This window comes from Myxocyprinus asiaticus, chromosome 39 (assembly GCF_019703515.2).
Source record: "Myxocyprinus asiaticus isolate MX2 ecotype Aquarium Trade chromosome 39, UBuf_Myxa_2, whole genome shotgun sequence".
Classification (NCBI taxonomy): domain Eukaryota; kingdom Metazoa; phylum Chordata; class Actinopteri; order Cypriniformes; family Catostomidae; genus Myxocyprinus; species Myxocyprinus asiaticus.
The window spans coordinates 41,149,368-41,162,045 of record NC_059382.1 but is presented as its reverse complement, the minus strand read 5'-3'; the positions used below and the strand labels follow the sequence as shown (position 1 = coordinate 41,162,045).

Here is a 12,678-nt window from a genome sequence, read left to right as displayed (position 1 = left end):
AGGTTGATTTTGGCTAATATTTATGCACCTAACTTGATGATCAGGGGTTTTTTATAGATCTTGAAGGAATGTTGCAAGCTGCTGGCACCCCTCATGATATAATATTGGGAGGAGACTTTAATCTTTTGATGGACTCAGTCCTTGATCATAGTGAAGCAAAAGTGTGTAAACCCCCTAGAGCAACACTGACGCTTCACAGGATGTGTAAAAATCTTGATCTTACAGATATCTGGAGACTTTTGAACCCATCTGGTAGGGACTATACATTTTTTTTCATCAGTCCATAAGATTTATTCTAGAATAAATTTTTATATATCCAAATCCCTCATTTCATCTGTTGTTGATTGCTCAATTGGAAACATCTTAGTCTCAGATCACGCCCTGGTGAGCTTAGAGGTGATGCCACATATAGAGAAAAAGAAATCATATAGTTGGCGCCTTAATGTATCCCTTTTGCAAAATCCTGATTTTCAACAAATGTTAAAGACTGAAATCAGTGTCTTTATGGAGACCAATTGGTCCTCAGTATCCTCTGTGGGCGTGGCTTGGGAGGCACTTAAGGTGGTTCTTAGGGGTCGGATCATGCAGTATGCCTCATTCACCAAAAAATCCAAAGCACGAGAACTTGTGGAGTTGGAAGGGAATATTAAAAGTGCCGAGGCAGAGCTGAAGCGCTGAATGTCATCTGATGGCCTCAGAGAATTGACCCAATTGAAATATAGATATAATTCTATTTTGTGGAGTTTTGGTTATTCAGGGCAAGACAGTCATACTTTGAGTCGGGGGACAAAGCAGGGAAGCTTTTGGCTAGATATATAAAGCAGAAAGAGTCTCTTTCTATCATTCCCTCAGTGAAATCTGCTGGTGGTGAAATATTTACCTCAGCCATTGATATTAATAATGCCTTTACAGAGTTCTATCTTGATCTCTATGGTTCCACATCTTCATCCACTGATGAAGATAGAAACTTTGTGGAATCATTAGATCTCCCTAAACTGACTGTGCAAAAAATTATCTTGATTCTGAGAAAAACTTGGAGGAGCTTGATGAGGTAATAAAGGGCTTGCCTAGAGGCAAGGCTCCGGGGCCTGACGGCTTTTCCTCTGAGTTTTTCTAATCTTATGCTACAGAACTGGCTCCACTTTTGTTAGAAGTTTATACTGAATCATTAAAGAATGGAAATCTTCCTCCAACCATGACACAAGCCTGGATCAGTCTGATTCTTAAAAAGGACAAAGATCCAAGCGAGTGTAAAAGTTACAGTCCAATTTCCCTGATCGAACTAGATGTAAAAAGTTTGTCCAAAATTCTGGCTAATTGATTAAGTTATGACATCTCTTATACATACAGTGGTGTGAAAAAGTGTTTGCCCCCTTCCTGATTTCTTATTTTTTTGCATGTTTGTCACACTTAAATGTTTCAGATCATCAAACAAGTTTAAATATTAGTCAAAGATAACACAAGTAAACACAAAATGCAGTTTTTAAATGAAGGTTGTTATTATTAAGGGAAAACAAAATCCAAACCTACATGGCCCTGTGTGAAAAAGTGTTTGCCCCACCTGTTAAAACATAACTTAACTGTGGTTTATCACACCTGAGTTCAATTTCTCTAGCCACACCCAGGCCTGATTACTGCCACACCTGTTCTCAATCAAGAAATCACTTAAATAGGACCTGCCTGACAAAGTGAAGTAGACCAAAAGATCTTCAAAAGCTAGACATCATGCCGAGATCCAAAGAAATTCAGGAACAAATGAGAAAGAAAGTAATTGAGATCTATCAGTCTGGAAAAGGTTATAAAGCCATTTCTAAAGCTTTGGGACTCCAGAGAACCACAGTGAGAGCCATTATCCACAAATGGCGAAAACATGGAACAGTGGTGAACCTTCCCAGGAGTGGCCGGCCGACCAAAATTACCCCAAGAGCGCAGCGACGACTCACCCAAGAGGTCACAAAAGACCCCATAACAACATCCAAAGAACTGCAGGCCTCACTTGCCTCAGTTAAGGTCAGTGTTCATGACTCCACCATAAGAAAGAGACTGGGCAAAAATGGCCTGCATGGCAGAGTTCCAAGACGAAAACCACTGCTGAGCAAAAAGAACATTAAGGCTCATCTCATTTTTGCCAGAAAACATCTTGATGATCCCCAAGACTTTTGGGAAAATACTCTGTGGACTGACGAGACAAAAGTTGAACTTTTTGGAAGGTGTGTGTCCCATTACATCTGGCGTAAAAGTAACACGCATTTCAGAAAAAGAACATCATACCAACAGTAAAATATGGTGGTGGTAGTGTGATGGTCTGGGGCTGTTTTGCTGCTTCAGGACCTGGAAGACTTGCTGTGATAAATGGAACCATGAATTCTGCTGTCTACCAAAAAATCCTGAAGGAGAATGTCCGGCCATCTGTTCGTGACCTCAAGCTGAAGCGAACTTGGGTTCTGCAGCAGGACAATGATCCAAAACACACCAGCAAGTCCACCTCTGAATGGCTGAAGAAAAACAAAATGAAGACTTTGGAGTGGCCTAGTCAAAGTCCTGACCTGAATCCTATTGAGATGCTGTGGCATGACCTTAAAAAGGCAGTTCATGCTCGAAAACCCTCCAATGTGGCTGAATTACAACAATTCTGCAAAGATGAGTGGGCCAAAATTCCTCCACAGCGCTGTAAAAGACTCATTGCAAGTTATCGCAAACGCTTGATTGCAGTTGTTGCTGCTAAGGGTGGCCCAACCAGTTATTAGGTTTAGGGGGCAATCACTTTTTCACACAGGGCCATGTAGGTTTGGATTTTGTTTTCCCTTAATAATAACAACCTTCATTTAAAAACTGCATTTTGTGTTTACTTGTGTTATCTTTGACTAATATTTAAACTTGTTTGATGATCTGAAACATTTAAGTGTGACAAACATGCAAAAAAATAAGAAATCAGGAAGGGGGCAAACACTTTTTCACACCACTGTATAGATCAGGTGGGGTTTATTCGAGGCCGTAGTTCTTCTGATAATATTAGGCGTCTCATCAATATCATGTGATCAGTAGCGAATGATCAATCTCCGGTTGCTGCCATCTCTTTTGATGCTGAAAAGGCGATTGATATGGTAGAATGGGATTATCTTTTTAAGATTTTGGAAATATACGGGTTCGGGAATACTTTTATTAGATGGATTAAGTTACTTTACAGACACCCATTAGTGGCGGTACAAACAAATGGATTAATTTCAGATTATTTTACTCTGGATAGGGGCACTCAGCAGGGTTGCCCTCTTTCCCCATTATTGTTCTGTCTTGCCCTGGAACCATTAGCAGCCACGATAAGAAAGGAGGATGATTTTCCAGGGGTGGTGGCGGGAGGTGTGGCGTATAAGCTTCTGCTTTACACAGATGATATTTTATTATGCGTCTCCGACCCTACTAGATCTATGCCTTGCCTCCACAGAATTATTAATTCCTTTTCCAAATTCTCAGGATACATAGTCAATTGGTCTAAATCCGAATCTTTGGCTTTGACAGCGTACTGTCCAGTAACGGCTTTCCAGTCGGGTGCCTTCCAGTGGCCCAAACAGGGCATTAAGTATTTGGGAATTTTATTCCCAGCAAATTTGTCTGATTTAGTTAGTTTATTTTGATCCCTTAATAAAAAGGTTTTTGAGCAGTGTGGACAGGTGGGCTTCATTACATTTATCTATGACTGGGAAGGTTAATGTTATTAAAATGAATTGTATTCAACTACCTGCTACATTCTCTCCCTGTAGATGTCCCCCTCTCTTATTTCAAGCAATTTGATAGCATAGTGAAGTCCTTCATTTGGAATGGCAAACGTCCCAGGTTAAATTTCAGTAAGTTACATAGGCCGATTGACAAAGGTGGGCTAGGCCTACCCAAGATTTTGTTTTATTATTATGCGTTCAGTCTCAGACATTTGTTTCATTGGTCGCTTCCACCTGAGAGAGCTCCTCCCTGGTTTTGTATTGAAAAGGAAGTTCTTGCCCCTATCTCGCCACTGCAAAGCCTTTCGATTAAACTAACTGGAGAGGTTAAGTCGCACCCCGTTATTTTGCATTTGCACTCGATATGGACAAAAGTGTCCAGAGTGTTTAATTCTGATATTTATTTAAATGTTGCCATGAGCATATGGCTGAACCCTAAACTATGTATTAATAAGTCCCCTTTCTGTTGGTCATATTGGATTGTGAGGGGGGTTAATGCACTTGGTGACCTATATGAGAGTGGAGTATTGAGATCTTTTGAGAATTTGATTCAACATTTTGGGATTCCCAGATCTCAGTTTTATAAGTATTTACAGCTGCGCCACCTGCTCTGCTCTGTTTTTGGGAATAGCATACACCCCCTTTGAGTGGCAGATACTCTGGAAGTGGTGATTACTGCTTTTGGGAAGGGTCATGAGGCATCAGTGTATTACTCCCTGTTAATTCAGAGTCTGGGGGACCGAGCTTTAAATTCTCTTAAAAGATTATGGGAGGAAGATTTAAACTTGGTATTGGAGGAGGGAGTGTGGGCAAGGATTCTAAAAAACAAAGTCTGCATCTAAAGATGCAAGGGTTCGCCTTATGCAATTTAAGATTTTACATAGATTTTATTGGATCCCCTCTAGATTGTATAGGCTTGGTCTTAAGGACACACCCACCTGCTGGCGATGCCATTCTGAAGATGGAGACACCATCCATGTTTTTTTGGTGTGCCATAAGTTCCAAGAATTTTGGCTGAAGGTGCAAAGTTTTGTGTGTGATATGTTGGGCACTAAGGTCTCGTTCTGCCCCAGACTCTGTATTTTGGGAGATAGTGAGGTCATGGATTTGGAGGATAAGTACATGAAGGATTGGGTTTTGACCAGTGTGATGATTGGTAGACAGGTTATTTTGAGGAGTTGGAAGTCGGATGGAGCACCCTCGATCCCGTAGTGGTGCACGGAGATGGGGAGGGTGGCTGCCTTCGAGGAGGGGTCGAGCATAAGGATGGGGGTTAGGGAATCTTACAATAAGAAATGGGGCAATTATTTAGCATTTTTGAGGGAATCGAGGAGGGGCGGTGGAGGGAGTAATTTAGAGTTTCTTCTTATTATTTTTATTATTATACTTGATAATTGTATGTTATGTTATGTTGTTGTTTTAGTTTTTCTGTGTGTGTGTGTGTGTGTGTGTGTGTGTGTGTGTCTGTCTATATTCTATTGACCACAGGGGTATTCGTGGGGGGGTCAGGGTGGGTTGAGAGTTTGGTAGGGGGAGGGGATATAGTGGGGGTTTAATGTTTAAAGTGTTTGATTCATTATATATATGTTGTTGTTTTTTTTGTGTTAATTTATGAATCAATAAAAATGTTAATAACCAAATCCGGGAAAAGATTGACTGGTGTATGTTGTCGAATGTTCAGCAGTTTGTCTCTGGTAAAACTGACTGTAAAAAACTTTTGAGGGAATGAGGTTCTAATTTCCACATATGTGGACATCATGTTTATCAGCGCGCTGACACTCGAAAAATGAATGGATTTTTTAAAGCGGCATATCAAACGAAACTAGAGACACTAATCTTTACAACCAAATAGTTTTCAATCAAAAAACTTAAAAAGGTTTCTTACTAGAGACACTTTTGTTGGAGCTGCACCCGTAGGAGCACTTCGGTGCAGCAGAAGTTTAACACTTACATGACAGTCTAGAGTCTTATGAACATTATTCAGTCGGTTTAAATTCATTTAAATAATGCGTTGTGTATAGCGAAGCCAAAATACAGGGTCACAGATTTGATTCATAGCGCAGAACTTTTAACTTTAAAGTCACTTTAACTTTGAAATACAGCAGGGACTTATATTTTGAAATGTTTGCACTTCACTGCTTCCAGCTGCTCATTCAAACAGATAAGGGAAATAAAATGTGCTCTCCTACAATAATATACAATGTATTACAGTATAAACAATTAAAAGTAAACATTGTTATATTTCATCAACATTATATCATCATCATCAACAGCTGATCATTAGTGATAGTTTGTCATAAATGTCCGATATGTCCTAATGATTGTGAACTGTTCTGCAACATCTGAAAACACTCACAAGCCCCCACGAACTTGAAGAAAATACAAGTGTCCTGTTTTCACTCTCAAGGACGCAGCGCATTAATTTATCATATATCAATCATATTCTTCTGAAGTTTCATCACATTAGATTATATCACGATTCCTGTCTTTCCACCCCAAATTTAAGACCTCTTTCAATGATAATTAAGACTTTTGCTGTATCATTTAAGATGTTTAAGAGTTTTTATGACCTAAATTTAGGAAAACTGAATTTAAGACATTAAGACTTTTTAAGGATCCGTGGGTACCCTGTATAAAGCACAAAGTGCACGTGAACACGGTTATCTTTTTTAAAAAAGTTAAATATAAATTGTAAAAAAAATGTTTCCATGACAATCATCAGCATTTCAGTGTAAAAGGAGTAATGAATAATCGTGTGAGCATTTGAACGCAGCCGTGAGTCAGACAGACAGCGCACGATGACTGAATTGAGTCTGTACTCGGTACTACAGGTACTGAAGAAACAGGTATTCCTTACATCTTTTTTTAATTTTTAGTATTGACATGAGGCACTGATACTTTTGAAATCCCCAGCTGTAGTCATGCAGCATTTTCACTTTCAGTATAGACGGACATGTTACTTGTCATGTCTGGTTGGCACACAGTGTTGGATTGTTCAGTGGATGTTAAAGACAGCAGTACTTACATAGATATAGCAGGCCACGATGGAGACATTCTTGAAGTCAAGTGCAGCATCAATCTCATCCATGAAGTAGAGTGGAGTGGGTTTGAAGTGATGCAGAGCAAACACCAGCGCCAGAGAGCTCAGCGTCTTCTCTCCTCCAGACAGATTATAGATCTTTTTCCAGCTCTTCTTAGGAGGACGCACACTGATAACACAGCACATACAACACCGTCAAACTCGCAGCATATAAAAGACTACTGTCAGGAGGTGAAAATGTTCATCATCATCCTCTGAAAGTCAAACTGAACACTATGAGCTGTTTTATTGACATACCTGAACATGATGCCTTCAGAGAAGGGGTCGAGACTGTCCACCAGCTCCAGCTCGGCATCTCCTCCCAGCGTGAGCATCTGATAGTTCTCCTTCAGTTTGTTGGTGATAATGTTGAATCCCGCCATGAACTCGTGCAGTCTCTGTTTGCGCAGGTCCTCACAGCCTCTCTTGAAGCTGTCTCTCTGTGTGGTGATGTCATCCAGCTCCGCCACACGCTGCAGATACAACTCCTCCTACACACACACACAAACACAGCATCAGTCTTTGCTGACAATATCACATTTCACACAAACATCTGAAGAAAAATAAGAAATAATATTTTGCATATAGAAGATGAAGTCTATTTTAGGTGCTTTGAGTTTTTGCATTTTTACTTTCATCACACATTTTACCCCCTATACGCATCGACATCATTTCATTATTCAACTTCTTACATTTAAATCTGCATATTTTCATAAAAGTTTTGGAGAATTTTGGGGTATGAGTTAAAATCTTTCTTGAAGCAAAATATAATTTCTCATTCATTTCTTTTGATATTTGGGTGAAATATGACATGGACTTGTTCTCCACAGATTTCATGAGGTCAGTGTGTTACGTGTGCTTCTGAACTGATCAAATGTCTCCGAGCCGTGATCATGTGTGCACACGCACCTTTTTCTTAAACTCAGCAATGGCTCCCAGGTTTGGTTTCATGTTGCCACAGCGCTCCTCCAGCAGAGCGATCTCATTCTTCATGATGTCTGGATTGCTGATGTTCTCCAGCTGATCTACAGTCAGTGTGGGCAGATCTTCTGATGCGGTTCCATCAATGGAGTGCAGTGAGAGTTTACTGGCCTGACAAACACACAACAGCACTCATCACACTCACAGAGAGACACACTCTCTGTCTGAAACACTTGGCTTTCTGCTCGGTTCCTCTAAGGATGTCGAATTTAAAGTCTGGCTCCTGAGGTAACACCAGTTGAGAATTACCGCTTTAAAAGGTGCACTTTTTAGGAAACTTTACAGGCAAAAAAGCATTAAAATCCCCTCAATATTCAACATATTGCTTGATTTTATATTGCCAGCAAATATCGTAAATATCCACAGCCATGATGATTCTAATTGCTGCTGGACTGTTGATTGGTTCCAGTCTCCATAAGAAGAGAGATAAAAATGAATACGACACTCCAGACAGAGAACAACCACCATTTTAATTGTTAGTTGGAGTAAAAATGAGTTCAGGCTCAAAGTATTAAATGATTTCAGCATATGAACATTACATTCATATAGCACTTTTCTGACACTACTCTCAAAGCACTTTACACAGTAAACAGAAGACTCTCCTCAACCACCACCAGTGTGCAGCATCCACCTGGATGATGTGACACAGCCATAGTGCACCAGTACACTCACCACACACCAGCTATTGGTGGAGAGGAGAGAGTAGAGTTATAGAGCCAATTAGTGGATGGGGATTATTAGGAGGCCATGATTGAGAAGGGCCAATGGGGGCAATTTAGCCAGGACACCAGGGTTACACCCCTACTCTTTACGAGAAGTGCTCTGGGATTTTTAATGACCACAGAGAGTTAGGACCTCGGTTTAACGTCTCATCCAAAGGACAGTGCCTTTTTACAGTATAGTGTCCCCATCACTATCCTGGGGCATTAGGACCCACACAGACTGCAGGGTGAGCACCCCCTGCTGGCTTCCAGCAGCAACCTTAGTTTTCCCAGGAGGTCTCCCATCCAGGTACTGACCAGACTCAACCCTGCTTAGCTTCAGTGGGCAGCTGGTCTTGAGCTACAGGGTGATATGGCTGCTGGCAACGTAATGGCCTCGCGTCATGCACCCACTCGTTAAACTTCGTAAACATTGCAACTCTTTAAAGTATCAGCACTGTGGAGCCACATGCTTTTCTCACAAATTTTACTCAGTTAATACAGTAAACATCACATTATCTGCTGATGCACGTGAAAACACTGGAGACCGGAAACTGAAAACAGGCGTCCATTATGGAACACTTCCACGTTCAGAAAAAAGGTTTTAAAGGATTGTGTTTGTGATGTACCTCTTTCTCCCAGTGTTTGATTTTATTCTGGAATTCACTGATGGCCGTGTCGATGTGCTCCACCTTCAGCCGAACGTTCAGAGACTCTTTCTGTACAGTGTGTTCCTGCTCCTGAAGAGCCTTTATCTCCTGCAGAACGTCACGATGATGCTCCTGAACCTCCGGCAGAGCTTCCTGTACAGGTCAAACACACTGAAACATGAGCAGTCTGAGCTCTACACACATCTCTTCAGTGAGACGGATGATGGACAGAGATGTACCTCGGCCTGCTGGTAGGTGTTCATGATCTCTCCGGCCTGCTCCTCCAGTTTCTTCAGTTGCTCTGTCAGTTCCTCCATCAGCTTCTCATTGTCTCTCATCTCCTTCTCCAGCTGACACACGCTCTCCTCACACTTCTTCAGATTACTAACACAACAAACACAACGTCCACACTTAAACTACATTTCTACTTCTTTTGAAGAGAATAAATGTGAGTGGTGTTTGCCCCATGCAAAACTCGCTGTTCTGGGTGGAGTTGGGGTTTGTTCAAGTCACTGTGAGCAACAGTACAAGTGAAGCTTGAACTAAACACTACTAACTAAAGATAAAACAATGAATAAGTGCAGAGAGATGATGCTGATGTACCGTCCAGAAGTCTTGATGGCCACCTGAGCTTTAGTGATGGCTGAGGAACATTCATCCAGCTGCGAGTTGATCTGGTCCAGTTTGTCCTGCTGGTTCTTCAGTTTGTGACTGTTGATGTCTACGATGAGTGTGTGCAGTCTCTTCACTTCTGACTCAACCTTTCCTGCTTTAGTGGACGCCACCTCAAAGTCTTCAAAGAACAACACAACAGAATATCTATGAGGTTTGATATGACACGCTCTCATGAGTCTCACCTGGGCCCTATGAAATAGGCGGGGCAAATGGTGCGATGACATGTTGTGAGCCGTGTAAATACAACTGAGCAATGTTTCGTGATGTCATGAACACAGTTTTTAAAACCAGACATTTCAAATGTGTGGGAACTATAAATGCTCTTTTTAGACTGGGGAAGCTTTGAGTTCTGAAAATTACAGTGTTTTTATAGTACATTTACCACTTACATGTCTAAATATCAAGGAAAATTAGATTTTACATTTCATGACCCCTTTAAATTTCACATCCATTTAAACTGAGGTTTTATTATGGCAGAAAAATAAGTGAAGACCTGTCAGTATCTGTGTGTTTTTGACTTTCTCTAGTGCGATTGTTAAACTGCAAAAATGCTTCAATTTAATCAAATAAACATACAGCCTGCATTAGCTGTGTGCTGAAATGTGATTGAGCGCTCTGCTCTCAGTCATCTACTGCACACACAGCGTGTGGGATGATCATGAGCATCTGAACGGCTTCTCACAATCACTTTGAAGTGCGCAGCACATTTACAGTCTTTTACAGTTCAAAATAAATAAATAATTTAATTGGCTTATGAAATAAAATGTAATTTTATACAAAATGTGTCAAATTCTGTGACATTAATACCATTTTTATGTCTGGATTCTGCGATTCCATCTGCGTTTTGTGGCATCATGGAAATCATAGGGCCCTGGTCTCAGCTATGTTTACAGGGCAGACCGGGGCTAGTTGTCAGAAGGGCTGTATCTCAGCCACTAAGAGGTTTTGAGTGAAAAGTCAAATTACACAAATGTGTGTTTTCTAACAGTGCTCAAACTACTAGATCAAATCCTCTTAAATTATATATTTTTTTCTTTTATTCTGTCCATTAAACTAAAATTGTAATATTATATTTTTGTAAAGGCAGATTTTTTCTGAAAGGTTTACATGTGTTCTTAGGACAAGGGTATGATTCATGAAAGTCAGGTTAGGGCATGACTTCTATCATGGCAGGTTGTCACATGTGTTTCAAATGTCCTTTTATAATTTGTCTTTACATTATTTGTTGTCAGAAACAATTGTTTGTTATTTTGTATGCTCCCTTGTCCATTATGAATCGTTTTGTGCTTCATAATTGTTTTACTTATTAAACTTAGTTGAATAGCCTTCAATAGGCTGTTTAAAGCAGTCATAGACTTTGTTTTGCTGCTGGTGGTGGGGTGACAGGAGGACGTTTCCCTCCTTATGAAGGCTCATTAATATCACAGTGTGGAAAGACGATTTAACCTAGCGAATATAGGCCCAATGTGCCCTAAGCTCAGCAACATGTAACCGGGGAATGTAGCGAGCTAGCTGTCACAGTTTCAATACGATTGATGCTGGCTTCAGTGAACGTCTAAGGTGCCGTTTACACGCCGTTTTTAACTAAAAACAGAAAACTTATGTGTTTTGACTGTTGGTTTACACGACAACGGCGTTTTGGGGCCTGAAAACGCAAACATTTGAAAACAGGTTTCAAACTGCATGTTTTTGAAAACAATGCCGTTATCGTCTCTGTGTAAACATAAAAAAACGATGACGTCATGCGCACACGTATTACGTGTTATATAAAGAATGATGGATTGATAAGCATCAAGATGTATAATTATCTATATGAATACTGGTGTCTGTGCAAATAACAATAATCAACAATTTATTCATTTGGAGTGTTTTGTATGGAGTGTGAACATTGTACATTAGGCAGAACCTGCATTTTGAAAATCTTGAAATTAATGTATGGATTCAGATGGGAAACATTTATTTGTATTTTAAATGTTATTTATTTATTTTATTTACTTAATTTTATTTGATGTACCTTTACCCTGCAATTCATTCACCCACTAGTTATGTATATAGCCTATAGACAGAGATGTGATGCCATGTACAGTATTCAATGATATGCTTAGAATATGAAAACATGAGGCAATGCATGTTAGATCAAGACCTCTCTCTCCGTCAGAACATATCCATATATCAGCGTTCTGTCTTGATATCCAAAACCAGTCAACATCAACTGCTTGTTATGTTATCTCACTCTCCTACCAGCCCAAGAGTCAGCAGGGGGAATACAGAAGAAGGCAGGAGACGAAGTGATGGTAAAAATGAGCAGAGTTTATTGAATAATCTTGAGAGTTCAGTCTATAGGCATGCGCGCGAGTACTTCAAAACTACAAGGGCGGACTACAGGACTGTGTTTGTGCTGCTCAAGAGTTTGAGTTTATTGACACTTCTCCAGCAAAGTAATTGTAGTAATAAAGAATCCTCATTGTCCAGACAAAATTGCTCGATGCTTTCGCCATCTTCATTGTTTGTATTCACCGCTCTGTGGAAGAATGCTTATGTGCGCAGGCACATAGTGTTTCTTTACAAAGTGACATCGCCAACTACTGGCCTGGCATGCATAATACAGTGTTTTTAGTCGTTTTCATGGATCCGTGTGAAAGGGGATCATTTTGGCAACGTTGTTTAACGGGACAACAACTAAAATTAACGGGAGGTAGTAACTTGTCAGCCAAATTGGGATGCATTTGACAGACAGTGCAGAATATCACTGTCTTCCTCCTCATACTGCACCCTATCAAATCCTTCCAGTTAGAGATGAATGTCCCTTTTAGATATGTAACCTGATGTGTTCGATACTGTGGTTTGCTTCTGGGGTTTTGCCGTTTTACCAGGCACTT

The 12,678-nt window shown here is 40.4% G+C and overlaps 2 protein-coding genes across 3 annotated transcripts in view; one reads left to right on the top strand and one right to left on the bottom strand.

Moving 5' to 3' along the window:
* LOC127429809 (tripartite motif-containing protein 59-like) overlaps positions 1-12,678 on the top strand; it is a 226,887-nt gene that overhangs the window by 8,645 nt on the left and 205,564 nt on the right. The gene's annotated exons all lie outside the window — the stretch shown is intronic.
* The window catches only part of LOC127429791 (structural maintenance of chromosomes protein 4-like), a 44,532-nt gene that overhangs the window by 1,989 nt on the left and 29,865 nt on the right, over positions 1-12,678 (bottom strand). For both annotated transcript variants that reach the window (XM_051678996.1, XM_051678997.1), the window contains exons 18-23: positions 9,728-9,917; positions 9,364-9,508; positions 9,104-9,277; positions 7,702-7,884; positions 7,051-7,283; positions 6,739-6,922 (exon numbers count right to left, since the gene is read on the bottom strand). In XM_051678996.1, the coding sequence (XP_051534956.1) occupies positions 6,739-6,922; positions 7,051-7,283; positions 7,702-7,884; positions 9,104-9,277; positions 9,364-9,508; positions 9,728-9,917 (1,109 nt within the window). The remainder of the gene's footprint in view (positions 1-6,738; positions 6,923-7,050; positions 7,284-7,701; positions 7,885-9,103; positions 9,278-9,363; positions 9,509-9,727; positions 9,918-12,678) is intronic.